General features: G+C 44.6%; 1 protein-coding gene across 1 annotated transcript in view; it reads right to left on the reverse strand.

The window, feature by feature from the left end:
- The window catches only part of FRMD7 (FERM domain containing 7), a 51,987-nt gene that overhangs the window by 22,972 nt on the left and 4,211 nt on the right, over positions 1–24,804 (reverse strand). The window contains exons 2-3 of the mRNA XM_047844236.1: positions 1,918–2,022; positions 1,061–1,103 (exon numbers count right to left, since the gene is read on the reverse strand). Of these exons, the coding sequence (XP_047700192.1) occupies positions 1,061–1,103; positions 1,918–2,022 (148 nt within the window). The remainder of the gene's footprint in view (positions 1–1,060; positions 1,104–1,917; positions 2,023–24,804) is intronic.

Below are 24,804 nucleotides of genomic sequence, written 5' to 3' on the forward strand. Positions count from 1 at the left end.
AGCTGCTGCCCCCCCCCCCCCCGCAACCCGGGAATGAGGCCCAGGAATCTGCATTTGAACAAGTGATCCTGACACACACTGAAATTTAAGCACCACACTAGGTGGTGAAATCCGGGTGGAGGGAAAATTCCATACATACTAGGCACTCAAATATGAAATGAAACAAATGGACAGTGTCTGTAACATTGGATAAAACTAAAACATCTTCGGATAGAAGGTAAATGGCAGTGCAGACTGACATAAGGACCAAGGTCAGCCTGCCCTAAAATGGGCACTTAGGCATAGGATTATTTTGACTTAAAAGCAATCAAAACCCAGTCAATTCAGGAAATGCTTTTTACCTCCCCCTCAACTGGCTAAATTTACACTGGAAAGGAAGAGCCTGTACCAGGAAGAGAGCTATCACCTGAGATAACTCCGTTATAACATGAACTAGGTGTGGCAGACAGGGAGGAACTTCACTAGGCCTTTTGATCAAAGTCCTCTATGTCCCATTGTGTCTGAGTGGCCCAGCAAACATTTGTTTACCAAACATTTACTTTTTCTTCCTCCTGTGAAGTGCATTCCTTCCCTCTGAGGTCCCACACCCTGCCCCCTTCTCCTTAGTTCTGGAGGACACATTTACCTCATTTCACCTGTCTTTGGAATTTCCATGCCTGTGTGGATTCCCCATACGTATGAGATTAAATTTGAATTTCTCTTGTTCATCTGTCTCCTGTCCATTTGATTCTTAGTCTGGCTAGAAGGACCTTGAAGGGCAGAGGAAATTTTTCCTTCCCCGAGAACATGAAGGATGCTCAAAGATTTGCAGTGCTGGAGTCCGAGCCAGTCCACAGAGTGCTGTAATTACCAGCATAGATCCAGGAGCATGAGTTTTTTCCTCTTGGGCAAAATTAAAACAATTTTTTTAATTGCTAAATTCACTGGATATACAAAGGATTAAAATAATACATCGAAGCCCTTTTCTCCCTTATATTTGGTGAGGAATAGTGTGGTGTTGCTGAAATATTTTCAAGCTGTCACTGGGAATTACATCCCTTAAGTGATTTTCCATACTTACTTTTTACTTGCTTTGTAATGGGCTTCAGTATCTCCAACCAGACCTGTGATAACATTAATGAAAAAGTTGGTAGAACATGGCATTGAGTGCAGCTTTTTTTTTTTTTTTTGGTAATGGACAAAAGTCAACATGAAATAAGTAAATACCAAGACTACTGAGATCCCTTCTAATGACAGTTAGAAACAGTGGTGTCAGAGATGACGTACCTCGACCATACTCAATCAGCCCCCTCGTATTTACCCAATGACAGTGAACACTGTTGATCTATAAACTCTTCGTTGTTGACATTTGAATCACTGCTCCCCTGCCTAAGTAGGATGACAAAGGTGTCACATACAAGGCTCGTTAGTGGCTACAAAGACTAATGAAGGCATTTGGCTCTGCATTTGAATCCTAAAGCCTCCAAATGCCAGCTTAGTAGATATAACAAGCCTTTCTGGGAAGGTGCTGGTGCTGGATAACGGAATTGCCAAGGCAGGACACGGCAGGAAGAACATCCAGAATGTTGGGGCCTGAGAGAGGGGAAAGAAGAGTCCCCTACTCATTGGTAAGGTTAGGAGCCTTCATTCTGGAGGCTGATGTCCAGCCTCAGGGAAAATCAGAACAGATAAAGCACAGATTGCTGTTCCCAGGGTGACAAAAGTGGAGCGTAGGGTAGAAAAGTCTGTTTGGTAAACTGAGGCGACTTTAAATAGACAAAGAGGGAGGAGGGACAATAGTTGTTAAAGCTGGTCATTTTGCAAGGGTTTAAATGCTTTTTCTTTTTTCAGTCAGGTTTGAGCGCTCCATACCTGGCTGCAAACTGCATTTTAGAAGCAATCCTAGACACAAAGAACCCTATAATGAAAGCAACTTACATTATTTCCAGAATGGCTACAGAATTCTAATCCAAAATATTCCTTTTCAGCAAGATTTAGGTGGCTGCAACTCAGGTTAAACAGCGCCTTCCCGGATGACTTTTGCTAAACAAAACAGAGAGATCATAGCAGTTTGCATTCCTGACCTGATAGTGTTACTGCAGTGTGGGAGAACGGGTGGGGGCAGCCCAACTCTTAAAGCACTTTCGGGTAAGCACGGTTTAGAGGTCTTGCTTGCATCCTCTCAAAAGAGGATGTTTCACAGATAAATACATGCCTCTACCTGTAGATTGTTTTAGGGCCTTCCCCCCCCCCTCCCCCCCGCTTAAAAAGCCTCAGACTAATGACAAATCCTCTTGGAAAAAGAGAGCCTTGCACTTAACTATGGCAAGATCTGCAAATCTACCCTTTCAATGGAATTCTTTAATCAATTCATCCCACAGGCAATTTGAATGATTTCCCCCCAAATTGACAGATAGTTTAATCAAGATGCAAATCTGACCTGCTTAAAATCCTTCTGTGGCTCCCCTCAGGATAAAGTCTCTAGTCTTCGCTCTGGAGGCTGGGCCCACTTTGGCTCAAGCTCACGTGGCCCCGCCTGCCCCTCCGGCCTCTTCTCTTGCCCCTCCCCCTCGCTGGCATTTTCCTTTCTAATAATCGCAGCCTGCTCGCAGTTCCCCGCACACATCAAGTAGTTTCATGGCTCCGGCTTCTGCTCCCCTGTCATTCCTTCTCCACAGACCGCCCTTCCCACCCTTCTTTGGTTTGGCTCACTCCTACTCAGCTCAGATGCCATCTTCCCTGGAGAGCTTTCCCGGATACCTATCAGCCACAGGGTGAGCCAAGGGCAACCTCCGTGCTCCCAAACACCCTCTCTTACCTCCAGCGTGCACTTTGAACCCGGATGTCTGTCTTTCCCATTAGACTGAATACCTTCATAGCAGGGTCCTTGCTTTATTTTTCTTGTTACCCACCACGTCTAACTCAAAGCCTGGCACCTAGTAGGGGCTCTTGAATGTTTGTCGCTCTGACATGAAATTGGCCAAATTACTCATAGGAGCTCCTTGAGTAGACTTCACTTTGCTGCTTTTCCCACCAAATCTGGGTCCAGCATAACTCGTTCACATAGGGCCACACGGTTTTGTTTTTGTTTTTCTTCATAAAGCCCACGTACACAGTGAACACAAAACAGCCCCTTTCCTGGGCTTCTCTGAGAACAGGAGCTTTGAAGATCTCTCTGAAAATGTCCCGGAGCCGTTGCAGGGAGGGCCGTGATGGGAAAATTGGGCCCTGGATGATAGGCGCAAAGAAATGCTGCTGAAAACCTCTAGTTAAAGCCAAGTCACGTGGTGCCTATGCCGCTGCAAAGGAAGCCGGGTGAGGGGAAATGTAGTTGGAAATCACCGACCCGTAGAATTTACGACGGCAACCTTGAGAGGTCAGAGAGCCCAGCCACCCTCCTCCCACCCCCTACCCTCTCCCTCAAGGCAGTGCCACGCGGAGCAGGGGCCCACATCTGGGATTTAATAGCTTCCAGGAAGGCGACCTACCCCACCCCCTCCCCCCAGCGACCCCAAATGCTCCCCTCTCCCCTGGACTTCTCTCTACTTAGTTACACTGTCCAAAGCTCCACCACCAGCTCGAGATTCATGTGGGTCAGCCAGGGTCCTATTTTAAAATGCAAATAGGCCGCAAGGGGTAAAACCTACTGCATCCCCAGCACCTGGAGAAAGCTTGAGGGAGAGGGGGTTTGATTTTATGTGGGAGGTCACATTGGAGCTGCGGTCTGGGAAGAGGGGGTCAGCCCACACAGAGTGGGGGGTGCAAGGGCATGAAGGGCATTGGGGCGCAGTGGAGGAGGGGGACGTCTGGAAGGGAGGAGGGAAGGGGGAGTTTTTGCCTATGTGGCAACCTTGCCTAGGGCAAGTGCTGACACAGACCATTCCAGACAGATGAGATCGCTCCTATTTTTAAAGCCCTCCAGACAAGGAGCTGCCATGGGATTTTTATTATGAGAAAGAAAAAAGAAGAATTTCTAAAGAGAGATATGACAGCAATACTTTTTCCGACACCAAAGAAACATTTCAGTCATGAGGACCAAATTCTGTCATAGGCTCTGGTTTCTTCGCAAACAACTTAGGAAACTCAAGATTTTCCTTTCTCCTCCTCATTTTTGATTCTTTTTTTCCACCAGAGTATTTAATCCTCCCCATCAAGGCTGCCACATTCCATGTGTTTGTGTATTTAAATGTTTCTGCAGTCACAAAGAATAAATATATAGCCATTCTTGTAAGGATTCTGATCAAGGCTTCCTTTTTGCTTTCTTCCGTAAGATCCCATACCGTGTTTATAAGAGTAATCTACTGAGTCTTCCATCCCCACACATGTTGCCAATTGGCTCTAAAAGCCTTTGGCATTTATGCCTTTGGAGGTCAGGCGCTCACGTGGCTCGGGCTCTCCACCCCCATTTCCGGAGAGGCATTTCCCCTTCAGCCCTCCATAATGTACCTCAAAATTGGCCAGCCTTGTGGAACGTGTTGCATAAGAGGTAAGGGCTTGGTTCTGTCTCAACATGCAGGCTTTAATGTTTTTCAACCATGATAATCCAATTCCTCAATTTCTAGGTTACGATTATTTCTCTCATAATATCTCTTTCTATACAACTTTTCTATTTTCTCTTTTCTGGACTTCTCTGTTTCTTTTCTGGACTTTTGATTCTCTTTTCCATTCCATGTTTGTGTTTAAACTGACACTTCAACGTTCTGATCAAGCTCTTTAGTGGATCTAAATTCTTTACTACCGGTCCCCCCTCAAGGAATTGGAACTACAATCCTGAATCCTGTTTTACCCTCCCCCTTGGATTACAGTAGAACAGCGTTTATCTTAAAAAGAAAACTTTTTAGGGGTGCCTGAGTGGCTCAGTCGGTTGAGCGTCCGACTTCACCTCAGGTCACGATCTCGCGGTTCGTGAGTTCGAGCCCCACGTCAGGCTCTGGGCTGATGGCTCAGAGCCTGGAGCCTGCTTCCGATTCTGTGTCTCCCTCTCTCTCTGCCCCTCCCCCATTCATGCTCTGTCTCTCTCTGTCTCAAAAATGAATAAACATTAAAAAAAATTTAAAAAAAAAGAAAACTTTTTATATAGGGGCTCGTGGGTGGCTTAGTAGGTTAAGCGTCTGACTCTTGATTTTGGTTCAGGTTATGATCTCACGGTTGTGAGATCAAATCCCGCACTGGGCTCCATGCCGAGCGTGGAGCCTGCTTGGGATTCTCTCTCTCCCCCCTCTATCTGTGTCCCTCCCTGACATGCACGCATGTGTGCAAACTCTCTCTCTCTCTGTCTCTCAAAAATAAATACTTGAAAGCATATATATGTGTATACAGTTGACCCTCGGGCAACACAGGTTTGAAGTGCATGGGTACACTTGTATATGAATTTGTTAAATACAGTACAATACTGCAGTGTAGCACTACAAATGTATTTTATCTTTCTTATGATTTTCTTAATAACATTTTCTTTTTTCTAGCGTACTGTATTGTAAGAATACAGTATAGAATACAGAGAACATACAAAATATGTATTAATTGATTGTGTTATTGGTAAGGCTTCCAGTCAACAGTAAGCAGACTGTTAGTAGTTAAGTTTTGGAGGAGTGAAAAGATAGAGGATTTTTGACTGTGTAAGGGGTCAGTATCCCTAACTCTTGTGTTGTTCAAGGATTAGATAGATACATACACAATTTAAAACTTTTTTTAGAACTTCTATTTACAGTCTCCAATTTACAAACTGTGTTTTAATCATTGGACATTGATTTCTGGGGAGCTCCAAACTCCTCTTCTCATGGGAACGACAAATGTTCAAGGTAGTTATCTGTACCCAACAATCTGCCAAAGCTTCTAGGCCCCCAGAGCTGTCATGTGACAATTTGCTACATCAAACCTGAATTGTAATAGTGCTCTACTCACTTATTAGCTGAATGAATTGGGGAAAATCTTTTACCTCGCAGATTTACCTGCCTTTTCCAGGTACCTGAAAACAGAAACCACATGTTTGACTACCTGGAAGTATGTATATATGTTTGCTGAATAAGTAGATGAACGGATCCGAGCAATTAATTGATTCCTATACATTAGTAAGACAGTTCTTTCAGGAGGAAGAACAAATTAGTCACTGTGTGGCCTAGGGCAAGTTACTGAATCTTTCAGAGCCTCAGTTTACTCAGCTGTGAAATGGAGATAATGGTACTCTTATCTTGGGGGGCGTGGGTGGTTCAGCTGGTTGAACGTCAGACTTGATTTCGGCTCAGGTCATGATCTCATGGTTCGTGGGAGTAAGACCCGCTTCGGGCTCTGCGCTGACAGCATGAGCCTGCTTGGGATTCTCTCTCTCCCTCTCTCTCTGGCCCTTCTCTGCTCATGTGCCCACATGCGTGTGCATGCTCTCTCTCTCTCTCTCTCTCTCAAAATAAATAAATAAGCTTAAAAAATAGATTTATCTCCTGGAGTTGTGAGAATTAAACAAGATAATTCACGCCAAAGGCTTAGTACGGTGCCTGGTACATCATATGATTTAAGCGATTAATGATTAAGCAGTGGATTTAATTAATTAATTAATTAATTCTGTCTCTGCCGCCAACTGAAGAGAGCCCCATTCGAGGCTTGGACTCACGAACCATGAGATCATAACCTGAGCCGAAGTCAGACGTTTAACCAGGTACCCCTGGATTTTTTTTTTTTAAATGAGCAAGGACAGTAGAAACTCTCTTAATGAAATTCCACTTGATGATGCACAGAGAATGCTTTACATTCCCTCTTTAACACATTGGCAGATGCTTGTGCCATGATGAACGTTCATGACTAGTAGACTGCTCTAATGGTTGTGTACTTCTACACCCATCAGTTGAGTTCCATGCGCAATAATTATTTTCTTGAACATATTTTTGATCATTCTACTTGTTATAATTACACAAATTAAATGGTATGTACACCAAGGAATTATGAACACTGAAAGCAAGAATTGTTTCTGTGAAAACTAAGTTCATCACTTTGCAAAAACTCAGTAAAGGGGGAATCCCCAAAAATGTGCTGTCATATTAGTTTTGCACATGACAGCAGTAAAATATTGCAGGAGAAAAATCCGGAAGGATTCTGTACTCAAATTGCTTGGCAAGCATCTACATTGTTTTTCCACATTAAATAAGTGAATGCTGAAAATCATAGATGATGAGTTATTGGTGTGGTTTATGGAAGAAAGACAAAGAGAACCAGAAGTCCATACTCAAAAAAGCTCTGACCCTACAGCAAAAGACTGGCATATGAATAACAATGTATATGTTTTATGTCAAAATTAGAAGTTTCAGGGGAATCTGGCTAGCTCAGTGGGTGGAGCATGCAACTCTGATCTCGGGGTTGTGAGTTTGAGCCCCACATTGGGTATAGAGTTTACTTAAAAAAATAAAATCTTAAAAAAAAATTAGAAGCTTGGGGCGAATGGGTGGCTCAGTCGGTTAAGCGTCTGACTCTTGAATTCAGCTTAGGTCATGGTCTCACAGTTCTTGGGTTTGAGCCCTGTGTCAGGCTCTGTGCTGACAGCAAGAACCCTGCTTGGGATTCTCTGTCTCCCCCTATCTGGCTGTCTTTTGCTCGAGTGCTCTCTGTCTCTCTCTCTCTCTCTCTCTCTCTCTCTCTCTCAAAAATAAATAAACATTAAATTTTTTTTTAAAAAATTAGAAGCTTAAGGTGTCTGTGTGTGTACTTTGATTTTCTGCTTTGACAAACTTTATCAATTAACTAACAACTACCTTTGACCACATAGATAAGGACATTCTAATGTATTTATATATTTTGTGTGTACTTTAAAAAATATAGACTGTACAATTAAGGTTTCAGAAAAGGATAAACTGAAACAAAATACAGCATATTATTAACAGTAGCATAATCAGTATTTTTAATTTTTCCTTATAGTTGTTATATTTTTCCTGTTTCCAGTGCTGACTTCCACATTCGAAATATTTCTCATGTTCCCCTCAGGAAATTGTTCTTGAAGTCACAGATGATAATCACTCATTCTTTTGACTTTATGGTTCTGTCTCTCTTTTTATCCCCAAATATGACTGTATTAGCTTTGGCTGCCATGACAAAATGCCATAGACTGGGTGACTTAAACAACAAAAATTTATTTCTCATTTAGTTTTAAAGGCTGGGAGTTTGAAATCCGGGTACCACCAGCAAGGTCAGGTTCTGTGAGACCTATCTTCTTGGCTTGCAGATGGCTGCCTTCTCACTGTGTCCTCACATATCAGGAAGATAACTCCCTCCTCCTCCTCCTCCTCCTTCTTCTTCTTCTTCTTCTTCTTCTTCTTCTTCTTCTTCTTCTTCTTCTTCTTCTTTTAAGATTTTACTTTTAAGTAACCTCCACACCCAACTTGGAACTTGAACTCATGACCCTGAGCTCAAGAAAGCACAACTAACTGAGCCAGCCAGGCACCCCTCTCTTCTTCTTATAAGGGCACCAAACCTATTGGATCAGGACTCCACTCTTATGATCTGATTTAACCTTAATTACTTCCTAAACTAAAAGCCCTATCTCCAAATACAATCACGTTAGTCACACTGGGGGTTAGAGGCTCAACATATAAACTTGGGTGGGACACGATTCAGTCCATAGCAGTGACCCAGCTTGATGGCCCACTTTAGTTACCATATCTGGTCTTTATGACTTTGGCTCTTTCCAAACATTAAATCCACTCTGAAATAATGAAGATTTGTGAGGCATTTTGGAAAGAATGTGCCCAGTTACAGAAGGCCAAAAAAGAGTTCCAAGAATGTGCTGAGTACCTACAATAAATATTAGGAGGCACCACATCATGGTGGCTAAGAATGTGGGTCCTGGAACCAGACACACCTGGGTCTAGTTCTGCCCTCTATCTGATAGAGGGGTGATCTTGGGCAGGCTATTTAATCTCTCTGAGTTTCAGTTTCCTTAATTCTAAAACAGGACTGTCAGAAGCCAAACACCAAAGGCCACATATTATATGATTCCATTTATATGAATGTCCAGAACAGACAAATCCATAGGGATTGGGGACTGGGTGGAATGGGGAATGACTCCTAATTAGTATGGGGCTTCTTTTTGGAAGGATGGAAATATTCTGGAATTCGATAATTGTGATGTTTGCACAACACAGTGAGTATACTAAAAACCATTGGACTGTACAGTTTAAAAGGATGAATCTTGTGGTATGTAAATTGCATCTCAATTTTTAAAAATTCATAGAGAGCATCAAATGAGGACATTGAGGATGAGTACTTTACATAACATCTGGTCCGTACGAAGAGCTCAAGAAGTGTTGACTGTAGGATGACGATTATTTTATCATCCAAACTGGCACACTTTTGAAGGTTGACAGGGGTAGTAGTAATTTTTTTTTTAATTTTTTTTTCAACGTTTATTTATTTTTGGGACAGAGAGAGACAGAGCATGAACGGGCGAGGGGCAGAGAGAGAGGGAGACACAGAATCGGAAGCAGGCTCCAGGCTCCAAGCCATCAGCCCAGAGCCCGACGCGGGGCTCAAACTCACGGACCGCGAGATCGTGACCTGGCTGAAGTCACGCTTAACCGGACGCTTAACCGACTGCACCACCCAGGCGCCCCAGTAATTATTTTTTTTAATATTTATTTATTTATTTATTTTGAGAGAGAGAGAGAGAGAGAGCATGCGCATGAGTGTGGGGTGGGGGGGTGGCAGAGAGGAGAGAGAGAGAAACTCAAGCAGGCTCCGTGCTGTCAGTGCAGAGCCTGGTGTGAGGCTCGATCTCACAAACCGTGAGATCATGACCTAAGCCAAAATCAAGAGTCTGACACTCAATCGCTCAACTGACTGAGCCACCCAGGCACCCCAGTGGTACTAGTAATTATTATATTGTCACAACAGGTGTAAACCAGGACTGTCTTGGACGAACCCTAATGTATGGACAACTAGCTATCAGCATATGGATCACCCAAGGGGTCTGTTTTGATAAGGGCAACATTTATTTGAATATTCAAGATCAGGGAGTATTAACGATTGCACACGTAACTATAAGTATCCCCTCAGAGAAACCAGTGCCTGTTGATCATTCCTTCATTGGCAAGTGAATGGAATTGCCTTTCAGGCATGTTAACAGTCTGATTCCACATTTCCATAGGTAAGACCCAACCATAACAGCCACATGAAAAAAACAGGAATAGAACTTCATCAATTTTAGCTTTCTCCTTAATAAGCTATTAAAAGCTTTCCCTCACCTCCCCTTTAGCATGTTTTTTCTCCATTTTGTGTTCTCTTTACCCAACACTTTTTGTTTTTCTATTGTAATCCCCCCACCCCCACCCCCACCCACGCTCCGGGCTTACTTTTGATGCCCTTGCCTTTGTCCTTCTATGTTGCCTTTACGCTTTTGTGACCTTTCCCTCCTCTCTTTGATGCAACACACATTATTGAGCACCTATTCTGTGCCAGTTACTTTCCTCGCCTCCAGGGATACTGCGGCGAAATGGATGCAGGCATTACCACGAAGGAATACATAACAGGCTGGCAGTCAAGGCAGGCACATCAACAGGTAACTGCAGTAGTTAGGGCTAAGTGCCCTTGTGGAAGCATGTAAGCAGGGGGTAATAAGAAATCACATCCACTGGGCACCTAACTCAGAAAGATGGAAAGGGCATAGCGCAATGGATTCCTACTGGAGGAGACGCCTATTCCAAGGGAGGAAACAAGAGTTGGGGTTAGCCAGGTGAAGACAAGGATAGAAAAAGGACGTCAGAGGCAGAGGAGATTAGAAAGCCTGGTGTGAACGAAACTGCCAGCAGTGAGGTGTTCCTAACGGAGCAAGTGAGATGCAGTGATTGGAAAAGTGGGCGGGAGCCTTACCAAGATGGGCTGCCAGGAGAGGCAATACACCTGCTGGAAGTTGACATGGTCAGACCTGGGTTTCAGGAATGCCATCCTGGCAGAGGTTAGGGCAGAGGCTCCCAAACTGTAAAGTGATATGAATCAACTGGGGATCTTGCTAAAATACAGATTCGGCTGTCTGTCCTTCTCTCTGCCCCTTCCCCATGTACACTTTCTCTCTCAAAATAAATAAACTTTAAAGAAAAGGGGGAGGGGCACGTGGGTGGTTCAGTTGGTTGAGCAGCCGACTTTTTTGTCTTTAATTTTTTTCAAGTTTATTTACTTATTTTGACAGGGAGAGTGAGCGGGGGAGGGGCATTGAGAGACAGGGAGAGAGGATCCCACTGACAGTGTGGAGCCCAATGCGGGATTCGAACCCACGAACCATGAGATCATGATCTCAGCTGAAACCAAGTCAGGCGCTTAACAGACTGAGCCACCCAGGAGCCCCACCCCCCTTTTTTGAGCATCCGCTCTTGATCTCAGCTCAGGTCATGATCTTGCAGTTCGTAGGCTCAAGCCCCACGTCAGGCTCCCTGCTAACAGCATGGAGCCTGCTTCAGATTCTGTCTCTCCTTCTTCTGCCCCTTCCCCACTTATACTTTCTCTTTCTCTCCCGAGATAAATAAATAAACTTTAAAAAAAAATACAGATTCAGATTCAACAGGTGTGAGGTGGGGCCTAAGAATCTGTATTTATTTCTCACAAGCTCCCAGGGGAGACCGGTCTGGCTGTCGATCTGTTGATACACTTTGAGAAAGGACAAGGGAGGAAGGAACAGGTGGAGCAGGTGGGGCTGCTGCAGCAGTTTGAGTGAGAAACGATAGATGGCAGCGTGGACTTTGGCGGACAAGGAGGTGGGGTGTGAGACGTATCTCCATGGCCGGTGCCATAGGGCTTGGGGAGGTGAGGGAGCATGATGGGCCTGGAGGTCCCAATGTTCTCTTTGCCTGGCCCCTCATTTGCCTTCTGCCAGGGTCAGGTTTGCTTACACCACGGCTGAGCTTAGGCTACATTCTGCTGCCTTTTATACACCTTCTGCATCACCCTTCTCATCCCCGACATTTGTTCCTTTGCCATTTGGCCCACCGACCACATGTACAAGAAGGGGCTCTCCTGCCAGCTTGCTGCCCTCACCTCCCACCACTCCTTGCTACTGAATTCTTCCCATACCCACCTATCTGAGAGTGGGGATGCTTGGAACATTCCTCACCAATGTCTGCACATACTTGAGCCCCTCCTTTGACACTCCCTACCCTTTGCGCCAGTCTGGAAGGAAAATCACAGCATGTCATTATCAAAAGCTTTCTGCTGACGTACAGTAACACAATATGTTTTTGACACTCGTCTCTGATGTGTTCTCTGATTCCTTCTAAAGTCACCCAGTTGGAATGTTCTTTTGGGTTTTTATGGTGCATCTGAGAGCTTTCCTGTGTATTATCCCATTCGCAACTTCCCCCAATCACCCACTCTCGAACTGGCTGAGGATCAGTTGTGTCAAGGATAGCATAAGCGCATCGCCACTCAGCATCTTTATGTAGACAATTGTGAACTAGACCCTTCTGGCCAACCATATGGCTGATTTCCATCTCTCCTTTTCCTCATTACACACTGAACTCTGAATGTCATTTTGGAACATAGAACCATGCAGAGCGCTTCTAGTGAGAGTATCTGATTTGTACTGAGTAGAATAGAGTCCAGAGATATGTCTGTATTTTGGTACCATTTGATACAGTTCCAGGACTAGAATGTTTTCAGTGATGCTGATTTAATTTCAGCCATGTGGGAAAATCTTGTTCTGCATCTTGGTCTACACTCCTTCACCTCAGTCTAGCTGTTTATAAACAGCAACAGGCATGCACCTCATTTACAGAGTTTGGACCCCTCCAAAAGTAAGTCTTTTTCCTTCCCTGTCTTCCACAGACTACATCCAAAAATCTCAGAACACCTTAGGGACTAAACCTTGAGACTGCTCCTTCCAAAATGCTGTTTTACTTTTCCTTAAAAATGCAAATATCTTGGGGCAGCCTGGGTGGCTCAGTTGGTTGAGCATCTGACTTCAGCTCAGGTCATGGTCTCGTGGTTTGTGAGTTTGAGCCCTGCGTCGGGCTCTGTGCTGATAGCTCAGAGCCTGGAGCCTGCTTCGGATTCTGTGTCTCTGTCTCTCTGCCCCTCCCCCACTCGTGTGTGTGTGTGTGTGTGTGTGTGTGTGTGTGTGTGCGCGCGCTCTCTCTTTACCTCAAAAATAAACATTTAAAAATGCAAATATCATGACATTGCAATAAAATAAATAAATAAGGCCCATGTCTCACATGTTTACCAATAGAGTCAGATGCAACCAGTTTTCTAAGAAAGAAGTTGAGCACGATTTCAAAGTTTGCACTGGGGACCACCCAGGAAACTAGGAAATGGAGCCCCTTCAGGACAGAGCAGAAGAAATTATTGGCCAAGCTGTGACCCTTCTTGGGGGTTGAACTCCCAGTAAAAAGAACCACTAAAAGTGATAAGAGGCTAATTACCAGGTAGGAGCAGTTCATTCTAAAATGGAGCCCTCTCTGCAGGCAGTCTGGTCTTTTAGCATCTGGTGTAGAGCAAGGTGAAGTTAGACACATCACAGAACAAAGAATAAGTAGGAAGTCAACCAAGGCCCTTTCCAAGGAGCCCACAGGCTCAGCAATAAACCCTGGAGGGAAGCCCAGCTTTAACTGGGTATTTAAGATTTCCTGGTGGGGGTAAGCAGAGAGAACCTAATCCTTGTATTTGCCTGTGCATGTGTGAAATTCACACCAAGTTACAAGTGGTTTTTATTTTATTTCTGAAAACACAAAGCAGTTCAAAGTACTGCGTGTGTGATAGATGGAAGGCTTGAAGTTGCTTAGGATTAAACTGCTCAGAAAGATTTCCAGCCCACGTGGCTGTCCTGGGATGGAGAGGGGTCCGGGAGAATCAAACGGAGCAGCTGCCCAACTTCCACCCTCCTTACCCACAGCCATATTGATACTGACCAAACTAATGTCTGGAAGAGAACTCTGGAATCAGAGAGCTAGTTTAGTACCTGATACTTTCTGGCAGACACCTTTTTGAAGCTACAAGGGAATGATGATGTCATTGCCTGAGGCCTTATGCAGGCCTGGTGATGATCTAGACAGGTTGCATCTGATTCATACTCTTTGCTGGATGGTGTCTCATTGCTCAGAATTACCCTTCACACTAAAGGAAAAAAAAGAAAAAAAAATCCTAGGGTACCTCCCTAATAGCCATCTTGCCCCCACTCCTAGGACACTGAAATTACCATGCCTATATTGGAAAGGCTGTTGAAAAGTGACAATGTAATAATAGCATTCTCAAGACAGTGCTCCCAAGTCTTGTCGAAATTGCTAGGTATTCTGGGTAATTAAAACAATTATAATTGTTTGTTTCCATGTAATGCTTTAGCACTAAATCCCTGTGGTGTACATGATGCACAACCAGATTCCAAATGGTAACTGGAGTTTTCTTTTAAACTTGAAGTCAATGAAACAAACCTTCTGTATATATCTAGCAATTATATATCTAGCAATAGGAGACACTCAGGACACAAGAGAGACCATTAGATGTCATATAGTCTGGCGCCTTCATTTTATAAGTGAGGAGATTTGGATCCAGAGCAAGGAAGAGACTTGCCCAAGGGCTTTCTGCAGGTTAAAAGCAGAGCTGGAACTGAGCTCATTTCATTACACCAGGCTGTCCCTAAATGTAAAGAAAAAACTGATGTCTAGGTGTATGAAGGACAAGAAAGATAAACACCTAAAACTCATTCCTTTGATTCACTCTTTCCTTTCATGGTCACGCTGTTTTTTCCTAACTTTACTTTTTCTCACCTTTTGACTATACTGTTGACTCACACTTCCCTCCTGCTTACAACTCCAAGGTCTCTCCATTCCTGTCTCTTCCTTCCTAGAATCAGTTTGACTGCATTTAGAAGGAGAGCTCAGTATGTCGCCCAGCAGGGCTCTGAGCCGGTTGGAAGCCACCCTGTTCTGACAGGTTGTGAATTTCACAGAAACTCTATAAAGAAGCCTTTAAGAATAATGCCTTTTAAAACATCTACTTAATAAGAGGCCATGAAATGCAACGTATTAGGGTTACTGTGGAGAAACTGTGTTGACTGAACAGAAAATCTTTTAAAATTATATTCAGGAAACTATTCCAAATTAAATGGATTGGGGGAGGCATGTGTCAAGTTTGGGAATCCATAAGAAAGTAGTATATCAATGTATAAAATATTCACCCAAATGTTGAAACCTAAGTGATGGGATTTTATTTGCATTTTTTTGTTGTTGCCAGAATTTTCTAATCTTTCTGTAATGAATTTGTCCCATCATGTGTTAGTTAAAGCCGGATTCAAAAATGAAAAAGAATCACGAACTTCTAAAGGCTTCTAACTGGTTAGCAAGACGCAAGGTCATGTGAGCTATCACTCAGGCTAATTGCCCCGTCACAAGACGTCTCATTCGAGCACCCTGTCAACACCCCTACATTAGCCAGGTGTGCTTGCTTGTCGACACCTGTGGACTACACTGAGGGACCAGATCTGCCCTGAAGCAAGAAGCCTATAAGGGGTGCTTGACTCAGTCCTAACTTGGCCTCTTGCCAAGCTCCACCCTTGAAGTCACTTAGGACCTGGTATTTCATTCCTCTTCCCCCACGTAGACATCTGTCTGTGTTCCTGACCCTTATTCACCTCGTCTTTTATTTCGGCTTCTGCTGCTTGGTGCTGCTTCCCACAATGGCAGCCGGCTAGATTCCATAAGCTTTGCTCTCCTCTGGACTGATTTTCACCCGTGTCCTGCACACAGTGATTTGCTGAACCCATGGCTTAGCACCAAAACTGAACTCTTAGGCCTGATTGTGGCAATCTACCCCTTTCCTCCTAGTCTGCCATGCATATAGCCATCCAAGCCCTGAGTGCTGACTCACGCGTGTGGGCCGTGGGGTGACCTGGGCTGTATCACCCAAACCCTAGCGGTTGCCCATTTTTCTTAGTCTGGCTTAGTCTGGGGCTGATGCCAGGTTCGCAGACCTCTGCCATCCTCCCTCCTCCAGGTTATTTCAATATGGCAGATTTATTGTTAGGATGTGTAACATAACTCAAAACAGTTGTCTGGGATTCTCTTACTGTACTCAGAGACAAGTATGGCCAAGCTCAGAAAAATTTGTATTAAAATATTTTTTAAAGTACTGTACCTCTAAAACTCTAGCATACAAGAAAGAAAGACAAAGTATGCTTTAACCTGCAAAATGTTCAGTTGGGGGAATCCGAGAAGGGAGCGGTGGCAGGAATGATTACTTACTCTCAACCTTTGGTGGGAAATTGGGGTCCCAAGATATACTAACTTTGGGGTTTTAAAATTAGTTGCATACTCCCAAAGCAAGCTTTTCCAGTATCTTACTCCCTTAATTTCTTACGTGGAATTATTTGTGCAGAAGGATCTGGTTAAACGGACTCATTGTCATTTATAAATCAAAACCAAACATATTCCTCCCTTATGAATGTTGAATTTGATATTTGCTTGTCCCAGCTGACGAGGTTCTAGTCCACATTCCTACAAATGCAGAAACGGACAAACATGTTCATGGTGGCATCTCCAAACCGACTTGACTTGGGGAGCCTATGTAGGCTACTAGGAGAAGAGATGACCTCTCCTTCGTTGAACTTTGGGGGAGCCTGAGTCACAACATCTCTCATCTCTGACAAACAGTCAGTGAGGGTTTACTTGTGGTCACACAGTTTTACATGGGTGCAGGTTTGGTCCAGAGATATTTTGTTACTGTAATACATGAAATATTTGTGCCACATCCCTCCTAAGACTTGACTTCCTAGAATGTTTTATTAGCTAAGTGACATTTTATCAGCGAGCTCGTTGGAGCAGGGATTAGCTGCCTGGCAGCTGAGGACAAGAAGATAATTCATTCTTTCATTGCTCCAACAGATGGTTATTGAGCACCTACTATGTTTCAGGTAAGTGCTGATTATACTACAGGCAATCTGTGACTTTACCAAATTAGGAGAACTCCCTGTGTCCTTTTGGATGTATAACTGTCCCCTCCCACACACACACCATTGAGTCCCAAAGAATGACCTATCCTTTTTGGCTTCATGTAATTCTCAGCCACCCTATACCTTATCTTTCTAACTCTGTCCATTTATCTGAACCATTTCCATTGTCCATCTGCCCCCACGAAAGCCCGCTGACGGCTATTTCAGGTCCTGCTTACCCCAAGTCAGTTTTCCCCTGAAACTGTTGACCTGCTTTTCTGCATCATTACTTCAATCACACACAAGAACTAACTGCTTAAGATGTAAATACCAAGATAACTCCAACACACAGTGACTCTTGAAAGACAAGCCATAAAGACTGGATACAGTGGTCAACTGCATGAGTTCTTAACCCAGAGGCCCCATTTAAATCCTCTTTCTACCACTGACTATACTTCTCTGCCCAGATTACTCATCTGTCAAATGGAGATATTAATAGCACCTATTTCACCGAGGATTTTGATGAGCTAGTACATGTAAAATACCTATACTAGTGCCTAGTACATAATAAATAAACATTCTTGTGATATATCTTAGCTATTATCATTACTTTTTAGGTTGGAAAGAAACTGAGTAGTAATTGTGGGCTAGTGGCAATGGAGTTGATATTTTTGAGGCAGGTACCTGGAACCTCCACATATCAGATGATGTGGCTGCACACAGATGGGAACATGAGGCCCCGCCATTTTGAGAGGAGTCCCCTAATTTGATTAAGTATGTGGGACATGGAACTTATATAGCAACCATTTTTCCAAATGAAGTTTCTTTCGTTGTTTTTGAGTTTTTTCCCCTCTCATTCAGAAAGCAAAATATGCTCACTAAAATATCAGGGTAAAAAATAAACAGAAAAACAAGAGGAAGATATAAAGTGCTTATGAGCATATCCCTCAAAAGACAGACAGTATTAGGACCTTAGGGTAAAACTTTCCAGATCATTCTCAAGGCATGTGATACAGTAAGACTTTTTGGTGGCCATCTTTTAAGAAACTTAGCATTATATTCTAAATATCATCATTAGGGGCGCCTGGGTGGCTCAGTTGGTTAAACGTCAACTCTTGATTTTGGCTCAGATCATGAGTTCAGGCCCTGGCTCAGGCCCTCTGCTATCAGCACGGAGCCTGCTTCAGATTCTCTGTCCCCCTCTCTCTGCTCCTCCCCCACTGAGGTGCTCTCTCTCTTTCTCTCTCTAAAAAATAAACATTTAAAAAATTTAAAAAACGTATATATCATCATTAGTAGGGGCACCTGGTTGGCTCACTCCATGGACTATGTGACTCTCGGGGTTTTAAGTTCAGGGCCCCTCATTGGGTGTAGAGATTATTTAAAAATAAAATCTTAAAAAAATAAATATCATCATTAGTTGCTGTATAGGAAACCACCCACATGTTGGACATGTAAATTGTTTTCTCCTTTTAGTTATCGCAAACAACACTAAGATAGACATCTTCTTAGATGTACATCCATCTTGGCACACAACCTTAATCGTTACCTTAGGACACTTTTCTCCAGAAGGTGAAATCCTTAGCTTATTTAGGTTGCATTGTTGGTTGTTTGCCTGCTTTTTGTCTGAGAATTTTAATGAAATACTGAAAAGTTTAATTTTTTAATAAAATCTTAATTAGACACTGAAATATAAATATAAGTTGTGGGAAAGCTTCATGACCATCATTGCCATTGCTCCGTAAAGCAGGGAGAGCACTTTACTTCCTGCTGGGTACCGGGAGTCTGGAGGCCGCAGGCTGTGGGAAGAAGTGGGGGGCGGCAGTTCTGGAGTCTACACACTCCTTCAATTCCCGGCTCAAGTACTAACTTGCAGTTGTATGACCTTGGGCTCATTTTTAACCTTGCTGAACCTTAATTTCTTCATATGAAACATCCCTTTTTATGACTTGGCCCATGCTTGTCTCTCCTATCTCATCTCTGTCTCTCAAGGCTCCCATAGAACCCTGTGCCCACAACGGTAAGATCCGGTCAGACTGAGCTACTCCCCAGGCCTCTCCCTCTGTTTCTCCCTTTTCCTCTAGTCCAACTCCCTCCTTGTATCTCGGGAATTAGTACTGATCGTTAGGGCTTCAGTTATTCATCACCTCCCTCGAAGAAATCTTTGTGACCATCCCCTCAACATGTACGCTTCGGTCTGGGTGAGTTGCCCTCTTCTTTTGTGCCATCAAAAAACTCTCCTTGCCACTGTCATTTGTACACATCACACTGTTAGGTGCGGACCTGTTTGCACTTCTGGTTCTTCCACTACACAGAGAGGTCTTTGAGGTCAGGCACTAGGTCTTCTTTTTCTATGCATCCTCAGGAGCTAACCCGGTGCATGCAAGCAGTGAAGACTCCTCAGCACTTGTCAACTGACTGATGAATGAATGAAGTAGTATAACCACCCCTTGTTTACCAAACTGTGTTAGCTAACGAATGAATGAAATAATGTAAGTGGAAATCCCCGGAAATGGCATCTTGGGGCACTAAAGGCAATGGACAGTAACTTTGTGACAGATCTCTTGCAATCACTTAAAATGTTCTGAATGTGAAATTCTGGAGAACCTCTGTCTTTGTTTGAGTCTGTTGAAAGGTGAATTTCGTCATCATAGACAAAGGACCTTTTGTTTAAGACAGCTAAGCCCAGCGATTAGTGGTGAGGCGCCATGCCTAAATGCTTCCAGGGCCTGGGGTCAACTCACCCAGACAGACCTCCCCTCTCTGGCCCCACACCTCGGACACAGCAGAGAAGGAGGAAGTGGGTAAAGAAGAGAGGGAATGAAGAAAAGGGGGCTGGAATAAGACCCTGTGGGGGTCAATAATTGCAGCTTTTGAAGAGCAGCTGTGTTTCGAAAAGACAAGTTATACATCAGGGAGTTCCACGGCCCCCAGAGAAGTGCCCCCCCCCCCCAATGCCTGTCACCTTCCATTCTTCCTCAGCTTTGCAGCCCTCTTCTGCAGATCTTCCCTGTGGTGCCTTGCAGAGGCATTCCATTGGCCAACTCCCCGTTACCTCCTGAGGTGCAAATGATCTATTGAGTATTGAGGGTGGATCTCTCAGCAGAAGAACTGGTCTTGCAGTTCTGACAGTCTGGCACGAAACTGCTTAGTGGCACCTCGTATCACAAAGGCTGGTCTTGCCCTCAACTGCTGGGATGGCAGACTCCGGGTCCTTTTAGGAAATTGCTGGCTCAGTCGCCGCCTCCCAGGTGGTTCTGCCCCTCAGGCCACCCCCTTTTGGTCCCCAGACGACATTCAGCTCAGTCATTTTGATGAATTTCTCAGTCTCCAAGTTGCGGTTGACAACGGCATTGTCTTAAAGCACAAGCGAAAACCAAGCTCTTATTTGTGTAATATGTTTGTACTTGTGACGGGACAATGATGCAAATACGGGGTAAAGGGCATTTGAAAGAAAGAGAGAAAATCCTATAGAATTCAGAGGAATCTTGCCCTTTGGCCGGTTTCACGGGGAGAAGCCCTACAGAGGGCTGTAGCTCCACTGCGAAGCCTCAGCTAGTCCTCCCCAAGCCTGGGCTGATGGCGGGCCGCGCACCATGATGAAAGGTGAAGGGGTGGCAAAGCCCCAACTCACTGAAACCCTTTGCAGAGATTCCCACGAGTGCAGACTTGAACAAACACCGAACCACCACCCACCCAGCTTCGAAGACGGTTCCCAGTCCCCGCCCCCAGCATCCCCAATGCTCCGGAGTGCAGGTTCCCTCCTCCTCGCAGCTGCAGGGGTGGGGAGAGAAGAGGCAGAGGAGGAGCAGGGGCGGGGGTAGGGGGGAGGGTGGGAAGGCTTGAGTCTGGGCCTCTCCTCTGAGATGGAGCATCCGGAGGGCGGCCTGGCAGCCGGGTGACAGCAGAAGGTGCGGGGCCCCTAAAGGGGCCGGACTAGCACACTTGGCCTGCTGCTCAGCCTGGCCCCGGGCCAGACAAAGCACAAGCACTTCCTTTCTTTTTCAGTTCAATTTATTCTCTGAATCAACAAACCTTAGGCTATGAAGGGCAAAGCAAACTCAGTAGTTTAAACAAAGGCATTCATCGGGCAGCTGGGGCCCCCTGCAATGACAGATCAATTCCCACCCCCCACCCCCCCCACCCCGGCAAAGAACCAGCCAACCTCCGCCGCTGGGCTGGGACCCTAGGATTCCAGGATGATTTTTCTGACGTGGTTTCGAAGCTCCTTCTCTTGGACTTCTTTGTACAGGCAGGGGGTGGTGATGAGGTGATAGGGGCAGTGTGTCAGCCAACGCTAACGGAGCATCTAGTGTGGGGCAGGCTGCTTGGAACTAGAGGAAGGGTACATCACGAGGTCTCCGAAAACCAGGAAGCTTCGCCACCCGCACAGAGACCCCACTAGAGCCATAAACCTACCAAGTAACCAGTTACCAGCCAAGGTTTTAAAGCTACACAGACTAGGCCGCCCCCCGGCCAACTCATTAATTTAAATAGCAACCTGACCTGGGGTATGTGGACCTCTCTGCACCTCAGTTTCCATGCTTGTGAAATAGAAAAATAATATACCAGGCCTCATCCTTATTCCAGGCCTTATTGCTGCTTGGACGCAAATATCAGTACGTGTGTTCACCAACTAAATTTGAAGCCAGGTTCCATAAGGCATTGGTGTGGCAAACACTGGCTCCCGTTCTAAGTGTTTTACATATTCATTTACATGTTCATATTTGCTTATTACATGTTCATTTACCTATTCATTTAACCTTTGTAGCAATCCTATGGAGTGGGTGCTAATATTATCCCCATTTAACAGATGAGAAAACCCACCGCACAGAGAGCTTCTGTAACTCCCCTAGGCAGTGATACTTCTTTGATTTGTGTGAATGTGACACCTGTAACATAGGCCGTCCATAAATACGATCTGTGATTATTAGTCAGTAGTACTGTTATCATTACTATTAACTATGTTAGCATAACTATGAGTGGTTACCGTGGACTAAATTAAAATGTAGGTAAACACAAAGGGTTTGGCTATTTCCGTCTGCTTCCTTAAAGGAAGCCCAACATTATTTTAGGTAACTCTAGACAGTTATAATGGACCCTCCCAGGATTAATGGCTCCAGGGGGAAAGAGCAAATCCCCTGGGGCTACTGACTAAGCAAAGGGCAAACCGCTAGAAAGCCACATGAATTAACCCTGGGAAGCCCTGAAGGAGGAAGCACAGACCAAGGCAAACAGCTCTGTTGCCTGGCGGTCGGCGGCAAAATCAAGACCTATCCAAAGAAACTCCAAGTCAAGGGTGAAAGACATTCTGTGTCAGTTTGCAAAGTGTAGAAGTAAAGAGGTCTGCAAGCAAGGGAGAGGGGAATTAACATACCTTGACTACCTTCTTTGGGTCAGGAATCGGGTAATTCATTTATCTTCATGGCGACTTCATGAGGTAGGTACTATGATTATCCCGATTTTAGTGATAAGGGCACAGACTCAGAGAAGTGAAGTGACCCACCTGACATTCCATGGCTCAAGACTGCTAGAGCTGGGACTAGAACTCTTTCCACAACCCCATTTTATAAATCCAAACAGAACTCATTATTGCCCACCCTAAACATGCTCCTTTTATTCTATTCTCTGTCTTGGTGAATGGGGGCCACCATCCAAGCAGTCACCCAAGACAGAAATTTGAAGCTCATTCCCATATCCAGACCAGCATCAATTGCTTCTAGAAATTCTGCCTCATTAACATCTCTTGTATCCACCCTTCCTGTCTGCCTCCACCATTCCCTATCAGGCTGGAATATTGATACTGGGGAAGGTATGTTAGGACATAGGCTGCCTATCTAACACTGGAACCACTGAACTTGAAGATATCATCCAGATTCTGCCTGGCATCTCCAGCACTTAAAACACATATTTCATGAAATATTGGCTGACTGAGTGGATGGATGCATAAATTAATGAGTAAGCAGATGCTAATATTCCAACTTTGAGATTCTTTTTTTTAATAATTGTTGTAAAGTTTACGTAATTTGAGAGAGAGAAAGAAAAGGCACGAGTGGGGGAGGGGCGCAGAGAGAGGGAGAGAGAGAATCCCAAGCAGGCTCATTGCTGTCAGCACAGAGCCCAACTCACGGGGTTTGAACACAGGGCTCAAACTCACGAACCGTGAGATACTGACCTGAGCCGAAATCAAGAGTCAGCCACTAGGGGCGCCTGGGTGGCGCAGTCGGTTAAGCGTCCGACTTCAGCCAGGTCACGATCTCGCGGTCCGTGAGTTTGAGCCCCGCGTCGGGCTCTGGGCTGATGGCTCAGAGCCTGGAGCCTGCTTCGGATTCTGTGTCTCCCTCTCTCTCTGCCCCTCCCCCGTTCATGCTCTGTCTCTCTCTGTCCCAAAAATAAATAAACGTTGGGAAAAAAAAAATTAAAAAAAAAAAAAAGAGTCAGCCACTTAACCGAATGAGCCACCCGTGTGCCCCCCACTTTGTGCTTCTTAAACTCCTCAGTGATTGTCCACCACCTTCAGGATAGAGCCCCAAATTTACATATAGACTAGTTGGCTTCAACGATCTAGCTGCCGACTCCCTCTGCTTCAGCTTAATTCTCAGATTGATTTTTTTTTTCCCATAAAAGAGCCACATTCTCTTTTGCATTTTGGCCTTCAATCTTTCATTTGTGTGGACCACCACACATCCTCCCCACACTAGCTCCCACTCTTCACCTCCTTAGCTCATGCTCAGCAACATGAATGGTTTATTCTTTGGAAAGTTTTTCCTGACACCCCAAATCCAAGTTTTTGGAGTTGCCACAACTCAGTCTCAGATTGGCCAAGTGACTTGCCCAAGGCCACACAGCTTGTAAGTGTCAGGGTCCAATTTTCCCTGCTTTATGAGATTCCGAATGCACGTTATATCATTTGCATTACTCCTCAACAACTCAGGGGGCTAAGGGGTTAAGTGACTGGCCCAAGATTACACACCTAAAGTGATGCAATTTTGTAGCCCTAAATCCAGCTGCATTCTACTATACCAGATCAATTCCATCTCATTGGAGTTGAAAAAACTTTGCGTTATGAAGGGGTAGGGTATCGATTTCACTACTGACAGAGGTACGAAAGATCCCTCATCATTATAAATTGACAAACCAGCTCCTAGACAAACATCCCAAGGGTACATACCACTACCAATAGAAAAATCCCTGGACAGTTCTTTGCTTTCTTGTTTAGCTTGAATAGTGCTCCATCTTGGCACTGTCCCCTCTCTGCATCTGTCAGAAAATGAGGCATGGTGGCCTTTATGATGGGTTCCCAAGGGAATGAAGTAAGCTGACTCACTACATTCTCTCACTGGGTAAGCCACTGGGTACCCACTGCAGTGGCCAATACCTTCACTTAGCAATCAGGTAAGTGTAAGACTTGAAACGACTCAAACTTCTAGGGGTGCCTGGGTGGCTCAGTCAGTTAAGCATCCAACTTCGGCTCAGGTCATGATCTCACAGTTCATGGGTTCAAGCCCTGCGTGGGCTCTGTGCTGACAGCTCAGAGCCTGGAGCCTGCTTCAGATTCTTTGTCTCCTTCTCTGTCTCTGCCCCTCCCGTGCTTGCACTTTGTCTCTCTCTCTTTCTCTCTCTCTCTCTCTCTCTTTCCCTCTCTCAAATAAATAAACATTAAAAAATTAAAAAAAAAAGAAATGATTTAAACCTCTTCATTTGACTTAGGCTCTAGAAACCATCGAAAAGAAGTGTGCTTTTGGAAATTCACAAACAGCAGATTTTCTTCCCTTCCACCATATGCTTCCATAAAGACAGAATTGCATTAGGCGGGAGGATATCAGACAGGACTGTGTCAGATATGGTGCTGAGATTATTATTAGCCTTGAAATTCTCCATCTAACCCGGAGATAAACAGTTCAGGCTTAAAAGAAGGTCATCCTACAATGACACTACTG

Source organism: Prionailurus viverrinus, chromosome X, assembly GCF_022837055.1.
Source record: "Prionailurus viverrinus isolate Anna chromosome X, UM_Priviv_1.0, whole genome shotgun sequence".
Lineage (NCBI taxonomy): Eukaryota > Metazoa > Chordata > Mammalia > Carnivora > Felidae > Prionailurus > Prionailurus viverrinus.